General features: G+C 41.4%; 1 protein-coding gene across 1 annotated transcript in view; it reads right to left on the reverse strand.

The window, feature by feature from the left end:
- Positions 1-365: 365 nt before the first annotated feature.
- Positions 366-20,920, reverse strand: part of LOC310856798 (dolichyl-diphosphooligosaccharide--protein glycosyltransferase subunit STT3B) — an 86,784-nt gene continuing 66,229 nt past the window's right edge. The window contains exons 6-16 of the mRNA XM_083762280.1: positions 20,774-20,872; positions 20,009-20,155; positions 18,697-18,745; positions 17,567-17,721; positions 12,763-12,974; positions 11,338-11,525; positions 10,340-10,511; positions 7,699-7,872; positions 7,100-7,213; positions 4,800-5,009; positions 366-4,199 (exon numbers count right to left, since the gene is read on the reverse strand). Coding sequence (XP_083618406.1) covers positions 4,119-4,199; positions 4,800-5,009; positions 7,100-7,213; positions 7,699-7,872; positions 10,340-10,511; positions 11,338-11,525; positions 12,763-12,974; positions 17,567-17,721; positions 18,697-18,745; positions 20,009-20,155; positions 20,774-20,872 — 1,601 coding nt within the window. The 3' untranslated portion in view covers positions 366-4,118. The remainder of the gene's footprint in view (positions 4,200-4,799; positions 5,010-7,099; positions 7,214-7,698; positions 7,873-10,339; positions 10,512-11,337; positions 11,526-12,762; positions 12,975-17,566; positions 17,722-18,696; positions 18,746-20,008; positions 20,156-20,773; positions 20,873-20,920) is intronic.

The following is a 20,920-nucleotide window of genomic DNA, read 5'->3' on the forward strand; positions in this document are numbered from 1 at the left end:
GAGGATTTGAAAAAAATGGAAAAAAAAAGAAAACATGGGTTATGGCCCATCGTTTTTTGAATTTTTGATTTTCATTTTAATCCTAATTCGTCTATCAAGAGAGGCAGTCCACTCAGAGAGTGGGCGGGATCTTTGGGCTGGATCCAGGCTAGGACGGAACCGGAATTGGGATGTTTGTTTTGAAGGCAGATTGCGGGATCCGCGCCGATCCGCAGTGATGTTTGTTTACATTTACAACATCAAAATGAATACATAAAATAACGGAATACTGATTGTAACCTGTAATAAATTCATAACATAAAAGACTTTATAGAATTGTGCAACTTGTGTCCAGTATGAAAAAGAACCAAACTGTTAAACTGAAACGTTATTTAAACCTCTTTATTCAAAAAGGCATCTTTCACACACCAGCATCCAGTTCATTACAATTGATGGAAGAAACCTCGACTTACTAAATCAACACAAAATAAAATCATTGCATTTCATAATGGGATGCTACGCCATTTACTTCCTTTCTCTTTTGAGTCATCGCAGCCTCCAAAGTTCATGTAATAAATACACTCACAGACAGTCTCACTTGAGCTCAGGAAACATTGATATTTTAATTTTTGCCGGTGTATCTATTAAGGCCAAATAAATCCTTGTCACCTGAATATTTTCTTAGGCATTCTCTTGACAAAACGTCAGACAGAAGAATCACAGTTCACACAAGTTGGGTTATGTTAAAATATACTTCACAGGAGAAACTGAGTAAAGAGGGTACAAATATTGGGAAAGGGGGTTGGGAGGAAAAGAAAAGTACACACGTCAAAATAAAAATTATCAGATATGTTTAAAGACAGATTAAACTTGGGCATTAGATATACTGTAGGTGAAGACTTGAGTGAATGTAATCTGATGCAATGTTGCATCTTTAAACCCATCAAACCTCATCCCACTATTCCACTAAAACAGTTTTCTAAGCACTGACCGAATTGGAGAACTGGTGTTCATACTGGAGGACGATTGATACTCGATACCTTTGACAAGACCTATTAAGTGCATCAGAACAAAAATAAAAAAAGGAAATCAGGTCTTACAGTAGATTTGACTTAACTTTCAGAATGGTGGACTGACGGGACTCTAGGTTGAACGATGGGGTAACATGTGTCTACTGTCTACTGCTGTGTTCACTAAAAATCTGTCTTTATCTGACAACATGATGCCTATTATCACCTCTAAAGTAAAGAAATTGCTTTTGTGAATTGTTGCCGTCACTCATGAGTGCTTTTTAGTGCTCAGCATTCTGGGGGGTCAAGGCTAAAGTAAAAACATTTAAATTTGAGAAATTAAGCAACACTTCAAATGGATCGCAGTGGTAGATATGACTAAAGTGTAAAGCCTGATTTACACGTTTTCGTACCTGCCTCGCACCCACAATAGCAGGTCTACAAGTTCACGTGTTGCATCTGTGACACATTCTGAGCTTGTAGATTGGCTATTTTTGCCACATGACAGTCATAAACTGAAACATAAATTAGGCATAAGGCGTCTAAAAAACTAAAGACTAATAGCACATACTGAACAAAGGTGAACACATGCCCTGTTGGTTAAGACTGGCATCCACCCTGTAATGAGCTGCATAGTAACACTCACATCCAGGGACAGTCACTCACTGCTACTCTGTTCAAATTGACCACAGGTAAATCAGGAAGTGCAAATAATTTTGCATCACACGAGTGATGACTTTTCTTCTGTTACAAAACCTCTTCCTGAATGGACTAAAACAAATCACAGGCATGCATTATTTCACCAATTCATCTAACATTACCCCGCCTTACTCTCATTTGAAAAGATACTTTCACACTGATATAAAAACTGCACAGAATGACTTTGGTGAGACTGCAACCATTTTCCTTCAACTTGATATTTATAACTGTTCTTTATGCTGTGGTGTTTGTGTTCAGCTTGAAAGGATTTTTGTTGTTGTGGGCAGCAGGGGCAGTTTCCTTAAAACCATCGTGGAGGTTTGCTGAAAAGACCAGTGTATGAACACTGGAGCCACAATTCTTGTTGGACAAATATAACACTAGTCCTGTAGAACACTGGTGTGGCCGGGGTTCCAGGGGATCCCCAACTAAATTATTAATAGTTAGGAACCAAATGTATAATTGCAGATCTACACTCTCAAACTGGGGAACCGTGAACTTAAATTTGAGAACCAGTGTTCTAAACTAAAGCAGTGGTTCTCAAACCTTTTTACATTTCAAGGTTGCAGTTTACGTTCACAAATCATGAGCTTCACAATGTATATAGTTATCGTTTGTGGGCCTGGTTTACAAAAGGGAAAAGGAAGGCAGTCCTTGGGAGCTCTAGAACAGTGTGGGGACTGCCTTCCTTTTCCCTGTATGTATCTTTTTGTTCAGCACCTGTAGAATTTTTTTGAGATGTGCGTGCTTCCCCTTTGGATTCTATTCCTGGCGTACTAAAAAGCATCTCAAACTAGAAGTTATCATTCAATCACTGAATTCCATTGGAACAAAGACGACCATTGTCCTAAAATGCTTTTGGGAAACCCAGCCCTGCTCTGCTCTGTTCCGACCGAGGCACATCCAGGTTGAAGTATCAATGTTACACATGGTTATATAACACAGTACTAAGCCGACAACTTCTGCTGTCTAACAGTCTGGCGCTAACCTCACCCTACAGTATATAAGCCAAAGGGACAAGTTTAGTTGACCGTCAATATCTACCCACACTCGTGCCAACTTAAAAACAGCAGAAGTTTCTTTGTCCACATAACACAAGTCGTTGGTGTAGCCTTTAACTGTGAGCTGACAAAAGGTAGCAGGGAGAGAGAGGGGTGCTGGGTTGCTTAGTTGTCACAAACCAAGATCTGAAGGGAGCAGACAAACTGAAAGCACTGCCGACACTCTCCCTCTATAGCAAACTTCACAGTTACATGTAGGGAAAGCATACAGTCCTATATCAGCCACATTGTGTTGACCAGCCAAATGTTCTCTGGCTGATCAAGTTCGGGTACTTTTCATCAGAGTGGAAAATACCCATATTTAATATATTATTTACTGCAAATGTTCACTACGCACCCAGACCTCCCAAGTGGGGAGATTGCGTAACAAAATAATGGTGTGTAGATATTATAGGAGGTGTTATCCGCTCATTAAGTGTATGGAGTAAGCACATTTTAGGAACTCCAAGGACCTGGTCACCAGTGACTCCGTTACAAGTGTTTCAAGTGGCATGATGGTGTGTAGGTAATGATGAATGAATTTTAATTTAATCATTAACTTATTCAATTTGATTATTGAAACTTGGTCGTATAGACTCGAGTAAATTCTCATGAGGTTCTGAGATCAGTGCAGGACATTCCAAAAGCTTTTAAACAAACAAACTCCTCTTTCATCTACCCACAATGGCACAAAATGGAGTTAAGGATAAAATATGGTTAAGGAAATTACACCCAGACCGATGTAAAAGAGTTTAGTTCAAGTGGGAACCTGGTTAGAATTTTTAAAGGTAGGCAATTATGCAAGTAAGTTTCCCTCCACTTTTCCCCAAATAAATGTTTAACAAAGAGGGAAACCATTCATGCAACAAGGGGAATATAATCCTTTTATCATGCCCTCTAAGACACCTAATATCACTTGTATTTGACCAAGAGGACTCAACGGTAAGCTTGGGGCATGGAGCAGGAATGCCATAGCATCTGAGCATGTAGACTGCTGTACAAGGTTTTATTCCTATCTGAACACTGCGATACACTGACCACTCCTGAAAGGAGCCCCCAGTGGAAGGACCATTAAATTCTTTCTCTTCTTCTACAAATTCAAGTACAAAACAAAACGCGAGTCAAAGGTCATAGTTCCTCAGGTTAAAACCGGGGGGGGGGGGGGGGGGGGGCAGGGGCGTGGTCAACAGAACCTCCCGTTTCCTATTAGGTGATTGGTAGAATCTCCCACCTGGAGCTCCAGGCGAGGATTTTTGGGTAATAGGGGGTCCGGAAAAACCTCTGGTGTTCCTTACTCATCTTGATTGGTGCTTGTTGCTGTTTTTTGAAAGTTTTTATTTTATGAAAGATCTTTCCATTCCCCAATGTGCCTCTGTTGGTGGAGGACGTTCTATAAAGATTTCTTGGTCAGTTTCTTGCCTTTCTTGAGGGTAAGCTTATTCCTGATGTATCCACGCTTCCTCTTGGCAGTCTGGAGAAGTAAAGGAAAAAAAAAGAAAACACAGAAATATGAGATCAGGTGGAAGCCAGATGAGATGTTGGCCTAATTTCCTTGCTAGACCTTTCAGAGGACAAAAAAAGAGACACTTCTTGCTCCAACAAAATGTCTGGCCAGGCCAGACCATACCGAGGTTATGAATAGTGTTTGCATAGTGAACTATGCACACAGATCTGTTGAGTTCAAAGTTCAAAAGAACATTGATTTATTTTAGCGTTGGCTATTCAAAAATAGCATATCTACAAGCCCACATTGTGCCGCGCTGTGAGTTTGTACATCTGCAATTTTTGAATATAATTTGAAATGACGAAAAACTACAGATTTAGACTGTATCCATAATTCCCAGGATAATCCTCGTTTACCTTTTTAAATATATATATTTTTTTAATAGAGGGAATGAGGGATATGTATACAGTAGGCTGACAGGAAATGGGGAGAGAGAGATGGGGGGGGGGGGGGTGACACGCAGTAAAGGCCGTCGGGATCGGGAGTCGAACCCGCGGCACACTGCCAGACTGGATTACCAGCCAAGTTACCCAGACGGCTATGCCAGCCGCCCGGCCCCCTGCTTACCTTTTTAGAGGTGTACTTCTGCTTGGTGGTGTCGGTGTTTCGGAGCTTGCGCTCCACAGGGCTTCTGTTTTCCAGTTTCTTGACCTTGTAGATCCTGACCAGCCAGTGCTCAGAGGTGAACGCCTCCTCCAGGTGCTTCAGCTTAATGTCCTTGTTGCCGATCTCAGCGTTACGTGTCCGGTCAAAACCTGGCGGTGTCCGGAAGTCCAGCTTGTGAGAGATGAAGAGAGGGTTTTATGGGTTGGTAGTGTACACGGGGAGCAAAGAATGTGGCATGTTGTCAAATGTCCATAGGGTGTAATATGACGTTCTCCTGCATTAAGCCTGATAAATTACATAATACAACTTGAACAATGAACACTACAACTCATTCATTAATTACGAGGAAAGGTTTGGTTACTTTGGTAGCTATCAATCTGGGAAACCATCTGCAATTATTTTTGTTGAAAAAAAACAGCACTCTACTGATTTGTTTCCTTGAATTTGGCTCTGGGGGCGCTGCCCAATAGAATTGATACTCGATACCTTTGACAAGGCCTATTAAGTGCATCAGAACGAAAATAAAAAAGGACAACAGGAAATCAGGTCTTGCAGTAGATTTGACTTAACTTTCAGAATGGTGGACTGACGGGACTCTAGGTTGAACGACAGCGTAAAAATGTAAGTGTCTACTGCGGTGTTCACTAAAAACCTGTCTGTATCTGACAACATGCTGCCTATTATCACCTCTAAAGTAAAGAAATTGCTTGCCTATATTATCACCTCTAAAGTAAAGTATTGAATTCATACACTCCAGACAAGAGCATCCCAAAGGTCTTAATGAGGAGCTGTTATTGGGCTGCTTCCTTTAGAGTTTAGCCTTAGTCAGCCACATTGGCTTATATAATTGGGAAATTCCAAATTCTATTATTGCATGGTTTAGAAGTTCTACAATGAGAACAGATACGAGTGGTCTGGATTCCAAAGGTCTCCCTTCTTAATGTATATTTAATGTTTTGTATAATGTTTTCTATATTTATTGTCTTTATACATTTTTAATGAGTTTAAAAAGCATAGACTCAAGGTGTGAGTTTAGCACTGTCTGTTTTATCTATTAACTTTCTAGGCATTTTAGGGGCCGGCCCCATATTTAGTATGATAGCTCATTGTGATGTATTCATATTTTACTATGTATTTATTTATGCTCACATGATTTTTATCCTGTCTTGGTACCATAATTAGTCTCTTTGATACTGTGTAAGATGATAACAGGAAGTGTGGTCTTTATGAGATACAATCATCTGTAATTGAAGACGGGTGTTAACTGTTGTCTTGTCATAACGCTGACGAAGGCCAAACAGGCCGAAAGGCGTTCGTTATCAACTCTCGTCAGAGGTAAATAAATGAATGTGAAAAGGACATACAATGAGTGCTGGCATTCTTTGATTTCACCTCTAAAGTAAAGAAATTGCTTTTGTGAATTTTTGCCGTCACTCATGAGTGCTTTTTAGTGGTCAGCATTTAAATTTGAGAAATTAAGCAACACTTCAAATGGATCGCAGTGGTAGATATGACTAAAGTGTAAATAGAATGCGTTATAGGATGGTGGCTCGTTTGTTCCGCCTTCAGCCCCCCTTTTCCAGTGGGGCGCTTATGTTTTCTTTTCTTATAATTTTTATCCCACGATTTTGCAACCCATTTGTTCACCCAGTGTCTATTATCTAATGTAATCCTGTGCGCTACACTTCGTCTGCCAACCTGGGGGGGCAGCGGACTGACCTCATGCTTCTGTCTATGCATGAGTAGTCCAAACTGCTTCTTTTCACCTGACAGGGGGGCGTTTCCCCGGTTGGACATAGCACGTGGAAGGAACACATTATTCCGACCAGTTCCTTTCCCCTCCATCAGGCGCCCCGGCTGGCTAGGGGGAGGTAGTTTAGAGACCAGGATTACTGCTAAATGTTTTTTGTGAGGGTACCTACCCTAGGGGGACACGGGGAGAACATGTAAACTCCACACAGAAAGGCCATTTCGCCAACCCCACCTCGGGTATGGGCACTGATGACGTGGAGGAGAGAACACGCTCCCACAGCGTCCCCAGCAGGAATTGAACCCAGGACCTTCTAGCTGTGAGGCGACAGCACTACCAACTGTGCCACCGTGTCCAGCGGCGTTTATGTTTTCGTTCCACTAATCCCCAATGTACACACGTTATGAACGCCCCTGCCGACAGATTCAGTAGCTCGGAATCTGTTCTTGAGGGATTAGGTAGCTATGCACAGGTCATTCGTTTCTGGTAAGAAATCTGAACATACACATACCTGCATCTCTCCAAAGCGGTAGTATGACATCTTATACATAAGACAGTTGAGCAGGGTGGGAGAGCCGGCCTTGTCCACTCTGAACTCTCCCTGCGGGGTAAAGTAGTCACTTTCCTGGGTAGAGAAGGACAAAGGGACGAAGACAAATGACAGAATGAACTTTGTCCACTCACAGTGCTGAATAATTTCATTTCGTAGTCACACTACTTAAAAATCCATTAAACTTTAGGACTTGGAGCCCAGAAAGCGTATCAAATCATTATATAATTTAACTTTCCGAACAGCCTTCTCTGAAGTAAAGTAATTATTTAAAAATCACATCCGTGTGAAGTGAGGGGTGCTGTTATCATCTTCCAACATTGCTAGGAATGTATACATATTTTATGACGTAATTATCAGACAAAACAAACATGGACAAAACAAACATTAAACTCTGTCCATTTCAATGGCGTTTGTTTAAGGAAAAACAAACATGAAACCTGTATATAGGACCTGTATATTAGGATGTTCTCCTTCAATGAATATGCTGATTGATTGATCTTTTTCAAGCAATCACATAATCGCGGAACAAAGAAGAAAAAACTGTATCCCTTCCTCACCCTAATGTCTTTGGGGTGTTCCCCTTCTGCGATGCGCACCATCCACAGGAACTTGTTGATGTCATCGCCTGAGTAGCCAATCACACCTCCAAATATGATCAGGACATAGTCTACATCCAATGACCTCATAATCTCATAAGCTGCACTCTCATTAGATGACATTGCCTTTCCCACCTGACAAAGAACAGAAATGGAAAAAGGGTCACAAATTTGACAAATTACATTCAGTACAGCAAGATGTTACTATGCCTAGAAGAATAAATGTGCAGCGTTATTAATTATAAAATAAATATCATGCAAGTCACATACCTAAAATAAATACCACAAATGGCTATGATTAAATGTCACTCATGTAAGCCACAGAAATAAAAAGTAATTAAGACCTAACTTTTGGGATGGAGTGCAGTAATATGGGGCGTGTCCACTGGGTGGTGCCATAGATGTAGGTTCTAAATTGAAACCTACTATGCCACAGTGTGGCTAAATGCAGGTACGCTATATTATATACTACTACAGTATGGAGGTCATTTATGTTTATATTATATACTACTACAGTATGGAGGTCATTTATGTTTATATTATATACTACTACAGTATGGAGGTCATTTATGTTTATATTATATGTCAGGATACATATTCAAGTGTACGAGTGTACCAACATGTTAAAATGCCTTTAGTAAACATAAAGTAGCACAGCCCAAAGCCATGGTTTCGCCAAACCACCATGTATGAAAGACTGTCTTAGCGAGTTAGCGTTCATATTCTTTTTTAATGAAACCACTTCTGCAAGTGGATTTGTTCCCATTAAAGGTGATATAGACAAGTTTTCAGCCATAATTTAAAATATATATAAATGTATTCTTTTGGCCTTTTCCCCCTGTATCTTTCACTATATTATGATGCTGAGGTGTTCAACAGCACACTCCCCCTTTTTCCCCCTGTGGCTGAATGCACTGTTTATATCCACTACAGTTTACTACTCGGGACGTCGGAGGGGATTTAAACTTTTAGCCAATTGCAGCGCGAGGCTGTGACGGTGTGTTCAACCCAGCACTGCAGTATTATAATGAAAACGCGATGCGATTTCAATTGCAATGTATAATATTATCCCCATATCTTAGTTTCACTAACATTGTTCATGTGAAATAGTATGTTTATGATTTAATATGTAAGCCTATTGAAATGATGAGAATCGCTATAGTGCATGGTTGGGTGGTGTGAAACTGAACAACACCAGCAGCAATAAGCACCCCACAGAACTCAGGATCCTTAGTTACAGAACAACTCAGACCCCAATAAAATCTCCTGTTTAGGCCTACATCAATATCGTTCTCGTTCATGTGGAGTGGGTTGTATGTGCTTTTGTTGAAATGGTGGAAGTGGAAGTGAGTAATAGTATTTCACCCTGCACCGCCGCGGCGACTGCCTGCCTGCCGGCCGGCATGAATCATGCATTCAACCCGTGCTCGCCAACGGTGACAGGCCGTCGCGGATCATCATAGCGATTTTTCTTCATTGCAATGAATAACCGTGGACAGAGTAGTTCACATGAATGAACGATGCTGTAGCGACATGGGGCATTTGAGGGGCAATATGTTTTATATGCACGATTACAAATAAAAGAGAATTTAATTGAGAGCCAGTGAGTCTCCTCTACTTCCTACTTCCTCATTTGCGGGACTCTGTGTGATATTGCGATTATGCTACAGTTACCCTTAAAAAAAACATGTCAACTCAATGTCATTGTTGTAACTAAGATATCGATAGAAATTCATAATTTTGTAATGTCATATTTAGCCATACGAGCGCAATATCCATAGTGTCCGTCCCAGCAGCAACAACAATCCCATAGCCTGTAGTGACCTGGCTCAGCCAATAGAATGAGGGGGGGAGGGGGGTGGAGCTAGATATGCATTTGTTTGGAAACACTCACTCACTTCTGTGTACAAACACTGGAAACTTGTCTATATCACCTTTAACCTTCCGGTTAATTGATAAAAATGTATAATTACAGAGGGGCTGAACTGTTGGGGGTAACGGCCTTAACATTAACGCTGTTTCTTCACTGAATACCATTTTGTGTAAGGAGTAACCTAACAAGTTCGTTTTGCAATTAGTTACCTTTTCCAAAATAATATCGTTACTTAGTTAGATTTAAGCCCTATGCTCTAACTCTACTATATGTTGCCACAAAGGAAACGGAAAATCCATCCATCTGAGACCCGTGATGCCTTGCAGTCTGTGGCAATTGCGTAATCATTCTACCATAATTCAATGGGTCACCACTCACCACTTTTGGTGTCACACACGGGTGACAATATTACTGGTCTTGTTTACATTAATTTGTCACACGTGTGCGACATGGCAGACATTGAGAGAAAATAGAGAGGTTGCCCTTTAGTAAGGCTGTGGAAGTATTCACAGTATTTGGGGATTTATTGGTGAAAGGAGAAACAAAGAAAATTAGCCATAGTAGAGCTCCACAACACTCCGGGTAAGGCTGCACTCTTGATTGTATGTTTACCAAACTTCCTCACATATGGGTCTTAATTAACAAGTTACTTTTCTCAGAAGCTATTCCTGTGTTACATAAGGAGTTACCTTTAACAGTACCGTTAAAAGGTGCGGTATAGGTTCTCACCAGTGCTATATGACTGTTGTTCCATGTGTTGTTGTCTACCAGTGTGGTCCTGTTGGCCATTCCCGCTATCTGGTAGCCATAGTCCCACCAGGACATCACTCTGACATGTTCATCTGTGTTCTGTCTCAGCCAATAGTAGGCCTCCCTGAAGTCGTCAAGGATATTACGGGAGCTGGTGAAAGTATATAGAAAACAGGATTCTTAATGACGTCCACCATGGTTCCATCAGCTCTGGCCTAAATCAAAGGTGGGTGTTAATTTGTTAACTCAGACGGACAGTCAATTTAATTATTTCTATTGGACAAACAATTCTTGTTGTTTTTAGACATCAATTACATTCCGTTTATGTAAACAATAAACCAATGTCATCATTTCTATTGGACAAAGCAATTCTATAATATGACATTTCAATTACATTCTGTTTATGTAAACAACAAACCAGGGGTCTGTTTCACGAAACCTGGATTAACTAATCCAGTTAATTAATTATTTTACAAAAATAAATAAATAAATGAATAAATAACGGGATGTAATTTAATGCAGGCTACTAAATAAGGCAACATAAACCCATAATAATTGAATAAGTGTGGAAAACATCATTGGTTAATGAAGAGTGAAGACATCAGGATTAGGTTAAACCTGGCTGTTAGCCTGGTCCGGAGCAGGCTAACAGCTAAATCCACAGCATTAGTTTCCATGGTAACTAGTGTGGCATTGCTTTCATGAAACCGAATCAAGCTTCAACATATCCAGGTTAACCGGCTAAATTAATCTGGCAAGATTAACCAGGATTCATGAAACCGGTTAATCGCTGATCCAGGATATATTAAAACAAAAAAATCTGTTAAATCCCGGTTTAATCCCTAATCCAAGTTTCGTGAAACAGGCCCCAGGTCATCAACTCAGTTCTTGGATGATTCTTTGGATGACTACTTCCCGAGTCCAGCGTATGGCTACTCTAACCACCTCTGGCCTAAGTCAGAATGCATTAGTCTCACCCGTCGTGGTTGTATGAAGCCAGCACTACACTGGGACTGGAGTAGGCGTTGCTGGTGACCCAGGTACAGTGCACGGCGAACATCATCAGCAGCATTAGCATCAGCATGGTGACTATGGACTTGATGTTGGGCCCCAGGCCCTCCTCTGCCTTCTCCTGCTCAGACACGTGTTTACGCACTTTACCAGCCTGCAGTGGGACACATATGTATGGCATTGTGAATCACATTGTTTTCAACCAGTGGTTTATGGACCATGGCATATAATTACAGGTGGTCATTAATATATATATATATATATATATATATATATATACACACTCATTCTTCCACACATTCTTCGACTTGAGGAAGATTCTCATTTTCCACAAGTCGCTACAACATTATGAAACTGTCAGCATCGTTTCTTAGGCTGCAGAATGATTAATTATAACGTGCATGGATTGATGAAGATGACAGCATGGACAGATGTAGCACGCACATTTATGGACACGAGATAATAGCAATTATCTTTGCATAATCATTTCCATGTTGAAACATGTTCATAGATTTTCAACTATCAAAAAGAAGCACAAATAGTAGATCTACAATGTAGATCACAAGGCTTACATGCTTACAAGTCACTTCGTGACGTCTTGTAACCTTGTACATCTGCTATTCTGCTATGCTGTTTTTTTGTTTTGTTTTTTAGATTCGTTTTGGTTTTTTTTTAATGCTTTTATTGATAGTGAACAGTAGACAGACAGGAGAGGGGGAGAGAGATGGGGAGTGACACGAGGCAAAGGCCGTCGGGCTCGGGAGTCGAACCTAGTCTAGGTGCCCAGACGCTTGAGCTAACCGTCCGGGCCTATGCTGTTTTTCTTAGAGTATAAATATATGTCAGTAATTTCTTTGCATATTTAAAGGGGAAAACCACTCATTTTCAACAATGAACTATATCATTAATATACCTTAGAGTTGTTGTGAAGAAGTAATAAAAAAGTCCCCCCGTTCTGTTTAGCCTAGAGCTGGAGGTCTAGAACTTGGCGTCATGTAGTGATCATTCACATAGATGTACTCTGCAAGCCAAAAAGTACATCTTTGTGATGTATGTCACTGATCACATGAACCTAAGGTCTAGGCTAAACAGAAGGGGGGGACTTTATTACTTCCACACAAGAACTCTAAGGTACTGTATATTAATGACATAGTTCAATGTTGAAAATTTGTGGTTTTCCCCTTTATGTTATCATATCTGCCCCAGGCAATTTGTGTTTACGAAGCCCAACAACCAAACAGAAATGTAATTTGTTCCAGTGTTCAACAAAAATACTAATCGCAATAATTTGTGTGACAATGAATGAATCGTCATGTAAAATGTCATAATCGTCATCGTGACAGCCCCGCATACACATACACACACGCATGCACGCACACTGGACCTCGGACCTTATCGTAGAGGTTGCCAGAGTTCTTGCGGTCGTCCTCGTCACTGCTGTCCTCGACGGGAGGGTTCTCTCTCTTCATGTCGTCGCCCAGGTAGTGTTCAAACACACTGGAGAAGGCCACTGCCGACAGCATGCATACTACCGGCGTCAGGGTCAGCATCAGGCGCACCATCACACCGGCAAAGTACACAGCACTGATGGCATACAGCGCCACTGTGGAGGGAAACGACAGAGAGAGAGAGTTCACTGATGGCATACAGCGCCACTGTGGAGGTAAACGACAGAAAGAGAGAGTGAGTTCACAGCACTGATGGCATACAGCGCCACTGTGGAGGGAAACGACAGAAAGAGAGAGTTCACTGATGGCATACAGCGCCACTGTGGAGGGAAACAACAGAAAGAGAGAGTTCACTGATGGCATACAGCGCCACTGTGGAGGGAAACGACAGAAAGAGAGAGTTCACTGATGGCATACAGCGCCACTGTGGAGGGAAACGACAGAAAGAGAGAGTTCACTGATGGCATACAGCGCCACTGTGGAGGGAAACGACAGAAAGAGAGAGTTCACTGATGGCATACAGCGCCACTGTGGAGGGAAACAACAGAAAGAGAGAGTTCACTGATGGCATACAGCGCCACTGTGGAGGGAAACAACAGAAAGAGAGAGTTCACTGATGGCATACAGCGTCACTGTGGAGGGAAACGACAGAAAGAGAGAGTTCACTGATGGCATACAGCGCCACTGTGGAGGGAAACAACAGAAAGAGAGAGTTCACTGATGGCATACAGCGCCACTGTGGAGGGAAACGACAGAAAGAGAGAGTTCACTGATGGCATACAGCGCCACTGTGGAGGGAAACGACAGAAAGAGAGAGTTCACTGATGGCATACAGCGCCACTGTGGAGGGAAACGACAGAAAGAGAGAGGGAGTTGACAACGTTACAGAGAAGTAAGAGTCAGAGAAAAGGGGAACGTGTAAAGTCAAAAAGGAGAGGAACATGAGTTTGATCACTCTGATGAAAGAGCTCTGTGCTCAATGGACATGCATGCAGAGAGGATGTGTAGGCGTAAGAGAGATGGCTGACAGACAGATATAGAAAAAAAGAATGAAGTCTGTGTGTTTGACTGGATTGTTGAATTACTACATGACCATAATGCTTTGGTGCACTGTCCCTCCTTGTGGAGAGGGGAAAGTTGTGTGGAGGTGTGACAACATGTAGTCCAGGCAGAAGTGAGACCAATGTCTGACATATCATAAATACTAATACTAAAATTAGTAAAATATATAAAACACATATTGCACAAATTAAAAAGTGTTTCTTGTGTCCTAAACATTAAAATAACATCTGGTACGTTGTAAAAGGGGTGAAGTGGCCCTTTAACGTTGGACTTAGACAGGCCCATTCCCTTCGAAATTATCACTTTTGGGTTATTACCGTTACAAATATCCTGACTTTCTTTCAAAAAGTTGTATACATCCAACAAATATTGGAGTTGGGTTTTACTCCACCCACTTTTCTCCCTACCAGTCTGAAATAGCAATCTTAATAGAAATAGCAATATATTACCAATTAATAAAACTGCTTCACAAACAACAATGCTGGTCCAACTAAAACATAAGCTGCTTGTTAGTGGCTTGCATAACGCAAAAATGTGTGGCTTGCATAATGTATCAAGACGTAAAACATATTTCCTAGTTGCGGTACAGAACATTACTTTGAGTAACGCAATTTTCAATGCAGACCTTTTATTAAACTGTACTCTACTGTGCAGACCTTGTATTGAACTGTACTCTACTGTGCTTGTCTTTTTCTTATGTCACTTTCCAACCCAGCACCTCAACTAAGTGATGTGCGTATTCTACTCGTTTTGTTTTTACTCCGATAGTGTACACATGGAACCAAATGGACCAATGCCGGTCCATTTGTAAACTCCCAGAGTTGCAGACCGGTGTTAAGCGTTACCCTTTGGAACCTATCAATAATTTAGCTGGGGGCCCAGGCCGTAGCGTAACGGTCTGGGCACCGGACTGGTAATCCAGTCGCAGTGTGCCGCGGGTTCGACTCCCGGACCCGACACGGCCTTTACTGCATGTCATCCCCCCATCTCTCTCCCGTTTCCTGTCAGCCTACTGTCTGTCCCTTCAAAAATCAATAAAAGGCGTAAGCTGCAAAAAAAAATCTTAAAAAAAAAAAAATAATAATAATTTAGCTGGGGACCCCCTGGAAACCCTCAAGAATCCCTGGAGGTCCAAGAGACCCCACGTCTAATCCAGTGTTCTAGATAGAGATCCAAGTCCAAGTCCTTGGACAGGAAAAAGTACTTGTATTGCACATGTGTATCCAGAGTGTGTTAGCAATAAAACATGGGGCAGCATTAGCAGCGAGTGTATAAAAATTTAACAGGATGGTGAGACGCTGAGCATGCAGGCAGTGAAGCCGTGCCTGGGTCTATAATCCACCCTGGGCTTGGGGGAGCTGGGGACCATGCACTGGCTCAGCAGTGTGGGAAGAATAGTCATGAAACATAGAAAGCGAGGATTCTCCTTGATCTTGAATAACCATAAATATGTTATAGTATAGACAAACTCCCTCCACTGCATGGCAACATCTCACTCTTGCGTGGGGAGTGACATATGGGGACATGATTCCATTCAACACAACTCCATAAATATGCTGAATACTCCCGTTGCTTCGGCGTGCGGTTATGGTTAGGTTAGGGTTTGGGGTGGATTAAAAAATAAATCTCAAGACAGAAAATGTTTGTATGACCAACTCCTAATGTGAAGAAATCACAGATTGAGGCTTTAACGTTTGCTTTTATATGAAATATCCGAGACTATAGCATTAAGATTTTTATGGAAGATGCTATATAGAACATATCGATAGTCTGACGACTCTGACCACTTCAAATGCTCCATTATTAAAATAACTGAAAACAGTCGATCTACAGATGCTCTGAATGTGTCTGCAATGCATTGAGAGAACATGAGAAGCTTGTTCGCTGAGAACTTTAACTGAGAACTTTAATCCATGATGTTATCAACACATTATCTGGTCTGCACCTGTCACTGTCAGGGAGATCAACCATTAATAACTGCAATTCCGATGTGTTGCAAAACACTTCGGCGATGTTCTTTTCTGGAACAATTATGCTACTTTACAGGTCTTGGGCTAGGGTACATGACATGGGGACAGTGGGCCAAACGTGGCCACCCATAAAGTGATTGCCTTTTGTAAAGTGCCCTGGAGTCATGGATCCAAATCAGACAAGCGATCAATGAATAAAAGATATGTATTGATTTTGTGAGCCAACCACACTTCTGTCATGTCAAACACATTTTGTGCAACCCTGATTGTGGGTGCAATAAGGCTACACTTCAGTGTTGAACAATCTTGAAATGAAGTTATCCCAGAAGGGTACATTTTCACTTGACATTGTTTCTCAGCTACTGTACAAAGTCGGGACAATGGACCACCAGAGTATTCACTTTTATTTTTTACTCAAGATGCAAACGCATCAGATGTGCAAAGTTTATTGACAAATCCATACCCTGGATAATAGCTTTGCTTTTTTAAATACATTATTGTAGAAATGAGTTGAAAAACTTGAAATCATTCTTACAGAGGCTCAGATGCGTTTGCAAAGCACTTCTTAACACGAGGCTCAGATGTGTTTGCAAAGCACTTCTTAATACGAGGCTCAGATGTGTTTGCAAAGCACTTCTTAACACGAGGCTCAGATGTGTTTGCAAAGCACTTCTTAACACGAGGCTCAGATGTGTTTGCAGAGTACTTCTTAGTCTAAACATCACTGAGATTTCCTAATACAGAGCAAGATGGTGCTCTATTAAGCAAAGATGTTTCAGTTCAGGACTGACTGACTTTATTTTTTGCCCACATGCAAAATGTCGGGCCGGCCTGGGAATCGAAGATTAGAATTAGAGCCTGAGTCCCCACATACCCTACAGTATGTGGTAGGTGCCCTAACAATTTTATTTTTGCCAGACGCATAGAGTGATTGGCATTCTCTCTTTTTCTACGATTACTTTTTATGGCGCTTCAACTTCATTGGACAGCCTGCAGCAAACACTGGCAGTAAAGAGGGATGAGTGGGGATGAGGAGTAATAGCAGATCAAGGACTAGATTTAAATTCACAACCTGCCACAAGCTTAGCTTGGAAAGAGAAAACAGGAATGATGCACAGCTGCAGCCTAAGAGCTTGACTTAAATTAGCTAGACATGAGTACATTGGTCTACAATCTATTTCATCATATAGCCTCCCTGCTGTCATGTTCTCAATGTGCAGGGAGAGCACAATTAAATACCAAGTGACGGACGCGGCTACAGTAAAAATAATGACCTACTTCAGACACACTTTTCACGACCATTTTAATGTGGTCACAAAACAAATGTGTTGATTTTACCCCAGCAATTATCAATTGACTATACAAAAAAAAGCCCTAAAGATCACTGCACTATGCTGCTTGTTGTGCATAGCTGCATCACTGTAATCCCATAATGACAGTAAAGAACTCCCTCTCGGGCACAACAGCAATAATAATGGATCATGGCCTGACTGACTGCACTTTGAGGCTTAGAAGGACTCCGATCAATCACCTGCCCCTTAATGCAGAGGCACAGCACAACACTCGTCTCGTGAAGTGATCATACTGCATGGCTGCTTGCACTCTTATCACAGAAACATGTTCTTGTGGGAAAGAGTAGAAAATGATGAATTGTCCTGTACGTTGCTCTTATTTTGAATTCAGAAAAAAAAATCGGTGTGTTCCGGGACGCTTACCAAAGACGCGTTCGTCGTTGATGTTCTTGATGCAGAACCAGAGGCCCGCTGGGAAGGTGCAGACCAAGATGTGGAGGTCGAAGAAGAATGAGACCCAGGTTGTGGGCTGGTGCTCCGACACAGAGGCGATGATTGGGATGTGGATCTTAGCATAGCTGAGCATGAGAATGGAAGAGCAAGAGAATGGAAGAAAACGTGGGAGAGAGAGAAATTTAAATGACAAACCATAGAAGCTGTAAAAGGTCACAACACTAAGTAATCAATGCGTTAAAAGCCACACAAAAAGTCATTTTCTTTGTAGTATTTTATCGTCGACTGTACTCCTACACTCCTTTGATTGCATCTACTCAGTTGATATTAACTTCAGCTGATAGTAAAATTAAGTGAATCACGATAGCCTGAGGAGTGAAAGTAGTAACTGTTGTCAGTCAGTCATCCAAGCATTATTATACATTATACTGCACTGCAGCAAAACCACCTCAAAGTCCAAAGAACGCACGCAGGCCCACTTACACGCATACAGTCACAGTGCAAGTTTTAGAGTTGGAAGGCTGATTCTGCACTCGGCAAGTCCCTATAAGACCAGAAACGTAGCTGTATCCGTTTAGGAATTTATGATGGGGGTTGACTGACAAGCCCAAAGAAACATCTCTCTCTTTGAACTACTTTGTTTGATTTACTTGCTGAAATAACGAAGCAATCCAGAAAGGGGAAACATTGCTCGTCACATTAATAAAATGAAAGGACTCTTGCCAAGCCTCAGTGCACCAGTTACAGTAGAGGCACTTCATTTCACCCTCTGTGAGGAACAAAGTAAACAAAATCGTGTACTTGTGGTTCTGTCAGAGACCATCAAAGTAGGGGTGCATTATACAACTCTGAAAATGAATCCAATATAATGAATAATGAATGTATGAATAATATATTTGGGGGTGCCCAGTGCCCACCACCACAGAGGCTGGGCGTTCGTAAACACCACGGTGCGTCCAGCTTTGTCGAGCGTCTAAAAATGTATCTGAATCTTGATTATTTGAAAATGTAAAAAGTAATCAAATAGTTGCATCCCTACAGAGAACAAAATGTGCAACTGTTCCAGCCAGGGACCAGAAATGTGTATAGCGATGACCTACCCAGTATCCCACAGGGAATAGAATCGTCCGCTCCATGGAGCAATGTAGCCTGAGGGTGACAGAGTAAATATGCATTACACAAAACACACATTAAAATACACAGGAACCCACACACAACATAGAATTGTTAGCTTGTCACAGATCGGTGGAACATATAATTGGTTTGAAACATTCCTTATTTTGTGTATCAATGATATAATTACTCTCCAATATGTATGTGCTCTACTGTAATGTGTGTAAGCAGTCTCACAGACAGTAAATTAATATATTGAGCTCTCCCTCGACTGGTGAGTCAGCTGGACTGTAGAATGATAAATGAGAACATGGAAACTAATCACATTTAACATATTGCAAACATATGAGGTACTGTAGCTAATAGGAACTGGGCTGCTGCACTCATTAAATAGCAAGCACGATCGTATTTACAGCTAGCCACGGTTGAGTAATTAGAAGTGACAGGTCAGGGCCCAGCCCTAGTGGTCACAGGAATTAGTGATTACTATTGGGCTCCCACATTGCATGCAATACAATGACAGGTTTCAGTGAAAGTGATGGTTTTTCATTTAGATTTTGATTCGCTGTAACATTATTGCTGCTTGTCTGTCATTAGGTCTGGAACATCCAGTCTCTACCTATGGATTGTAAGCTACCAAGTGTGCCGTTTGTGAACAAAGCCACATAATTCACAATGCTATGTTGAATGGTAAAGCTGCACTGTACAGGCTGGCTGCATGTGGGCATGACGACTAGTGTGGTGAGAGTCTACGTCTCTTTTAGTCAAATGGAAATGGTGATACTGTATTTATAATCCTAACCCAGAAAGTACAAAAGTGCTACACCAGTTCAGAACAGTGCTGGTTTAACTCAGAGATTCGCCGATTATTTGCGTAGATTCAACTACGAACCAATTTTCACACTATTCATGAGTTTCAATTTGCCTGGACTGTTCATTTATGGCCTTGAGATGGTAACGTTTTGTGATGTAATGCAAATAGTGCTATGAGCTGTGATTCATCTACTTCTGCTGGGACCGAAATAGATTTAGACTTGAATGTGTAACCATTATGTGAATCCACGGTTTGGTTCAAGCTTCAATTTGTGAGCCACAGTTTGGTACATATAATTTAATTTTTTGTATTATTATTATTACAGAGACACAGTCTGACACAGAGTGAGCAGACAAAATGGTGCCATGGGCAAAGTGATCCATTACTGTTAAGTAAAAGGATGTCATTGCCTGCAATGCCGTCGGAAAGATGTATTTGACTCCCGTTAGCGAGGCGTTTAAGGAACTGTCCTTGGGCACACTCACCTGTGTATGTCAGGTAGATGACGGAGAGAAACACCGCGCCAGCAGCCAGGGACACACCGAGAAAGAACAGAGTCTGGAACTCCTGTCTGGTCAGCCTGTCCTTCAGATACTGCAGAAACGCATAGGCCTGAAGCAGCGCAAACACACCTGGATAGATACGACACACGCAAAGGAAGAAGTAAATGCTTGTTTTTTTTTGCACTTGGGTGTTGGGGTTGCATGAGCCAACGAAGTGCACGATACATTCAAATACCAGTGCAATGACCATTATAAATATAATCCCCAAAGATTTACAAGAGTAAAGAACAAAACTGCAGTCAAAATAATTATTAAATAAATACTAAATAAATAAATAAATAAACACAACTAATTACAGCATGTGCATTGCACACACACACACACACACACTTAAGCAGCCCGAGCAGCCCACCGCATGCAAGCAACATACTCATAGACACCGCCGCCAGACACGCAAACAAACTATAAAACAAAGTAAACAAGGTAAACGAGGCAATAAATAGAACATTTTTCTGATTATGAAAAATGGGGCTGCCTGCAGCAAAGCAAGCACACCCAGACCGTGTTTACAAGACAACTCAGACACTGCTAATAGAGTTGGTATACAGCTCAAGTAAAAAATAAAAAGTCTTCAAAAGTGGTCCAATATGAACAACACATGGAAGTTACTGGACAACAAATGTCTATTTTACATTTCTATTGCTATTTCTATTGACTTTTACCTCTGAGGTGATTAATGTTACTGACCTGCTGCAGCCATGTGCTCGCTGGTTCTGATTGGCTGGAAGCCCACAAAAGGGATCTGCATGGAGAGGACCAGGCCTACAATGTAGAAGGTACTGTAGGCTGGAAGGACACACAAAGTACACAAGTTAACATACTGTAGGCTGGAAG

The sequence above is a fragment of the Protomyctophum parallelum genome, assembly GCF_964188405.1.
Source record: "Protomyctophum parallelum genome assembly, chromosome: 3".
NCBI classification, from domain to species: Eukaryota; Metazoa; Chordata; class Actinopteri; order Myctophiformes; family Myctophidae; genus Protomyctophum; species Protomyctophum parallelum.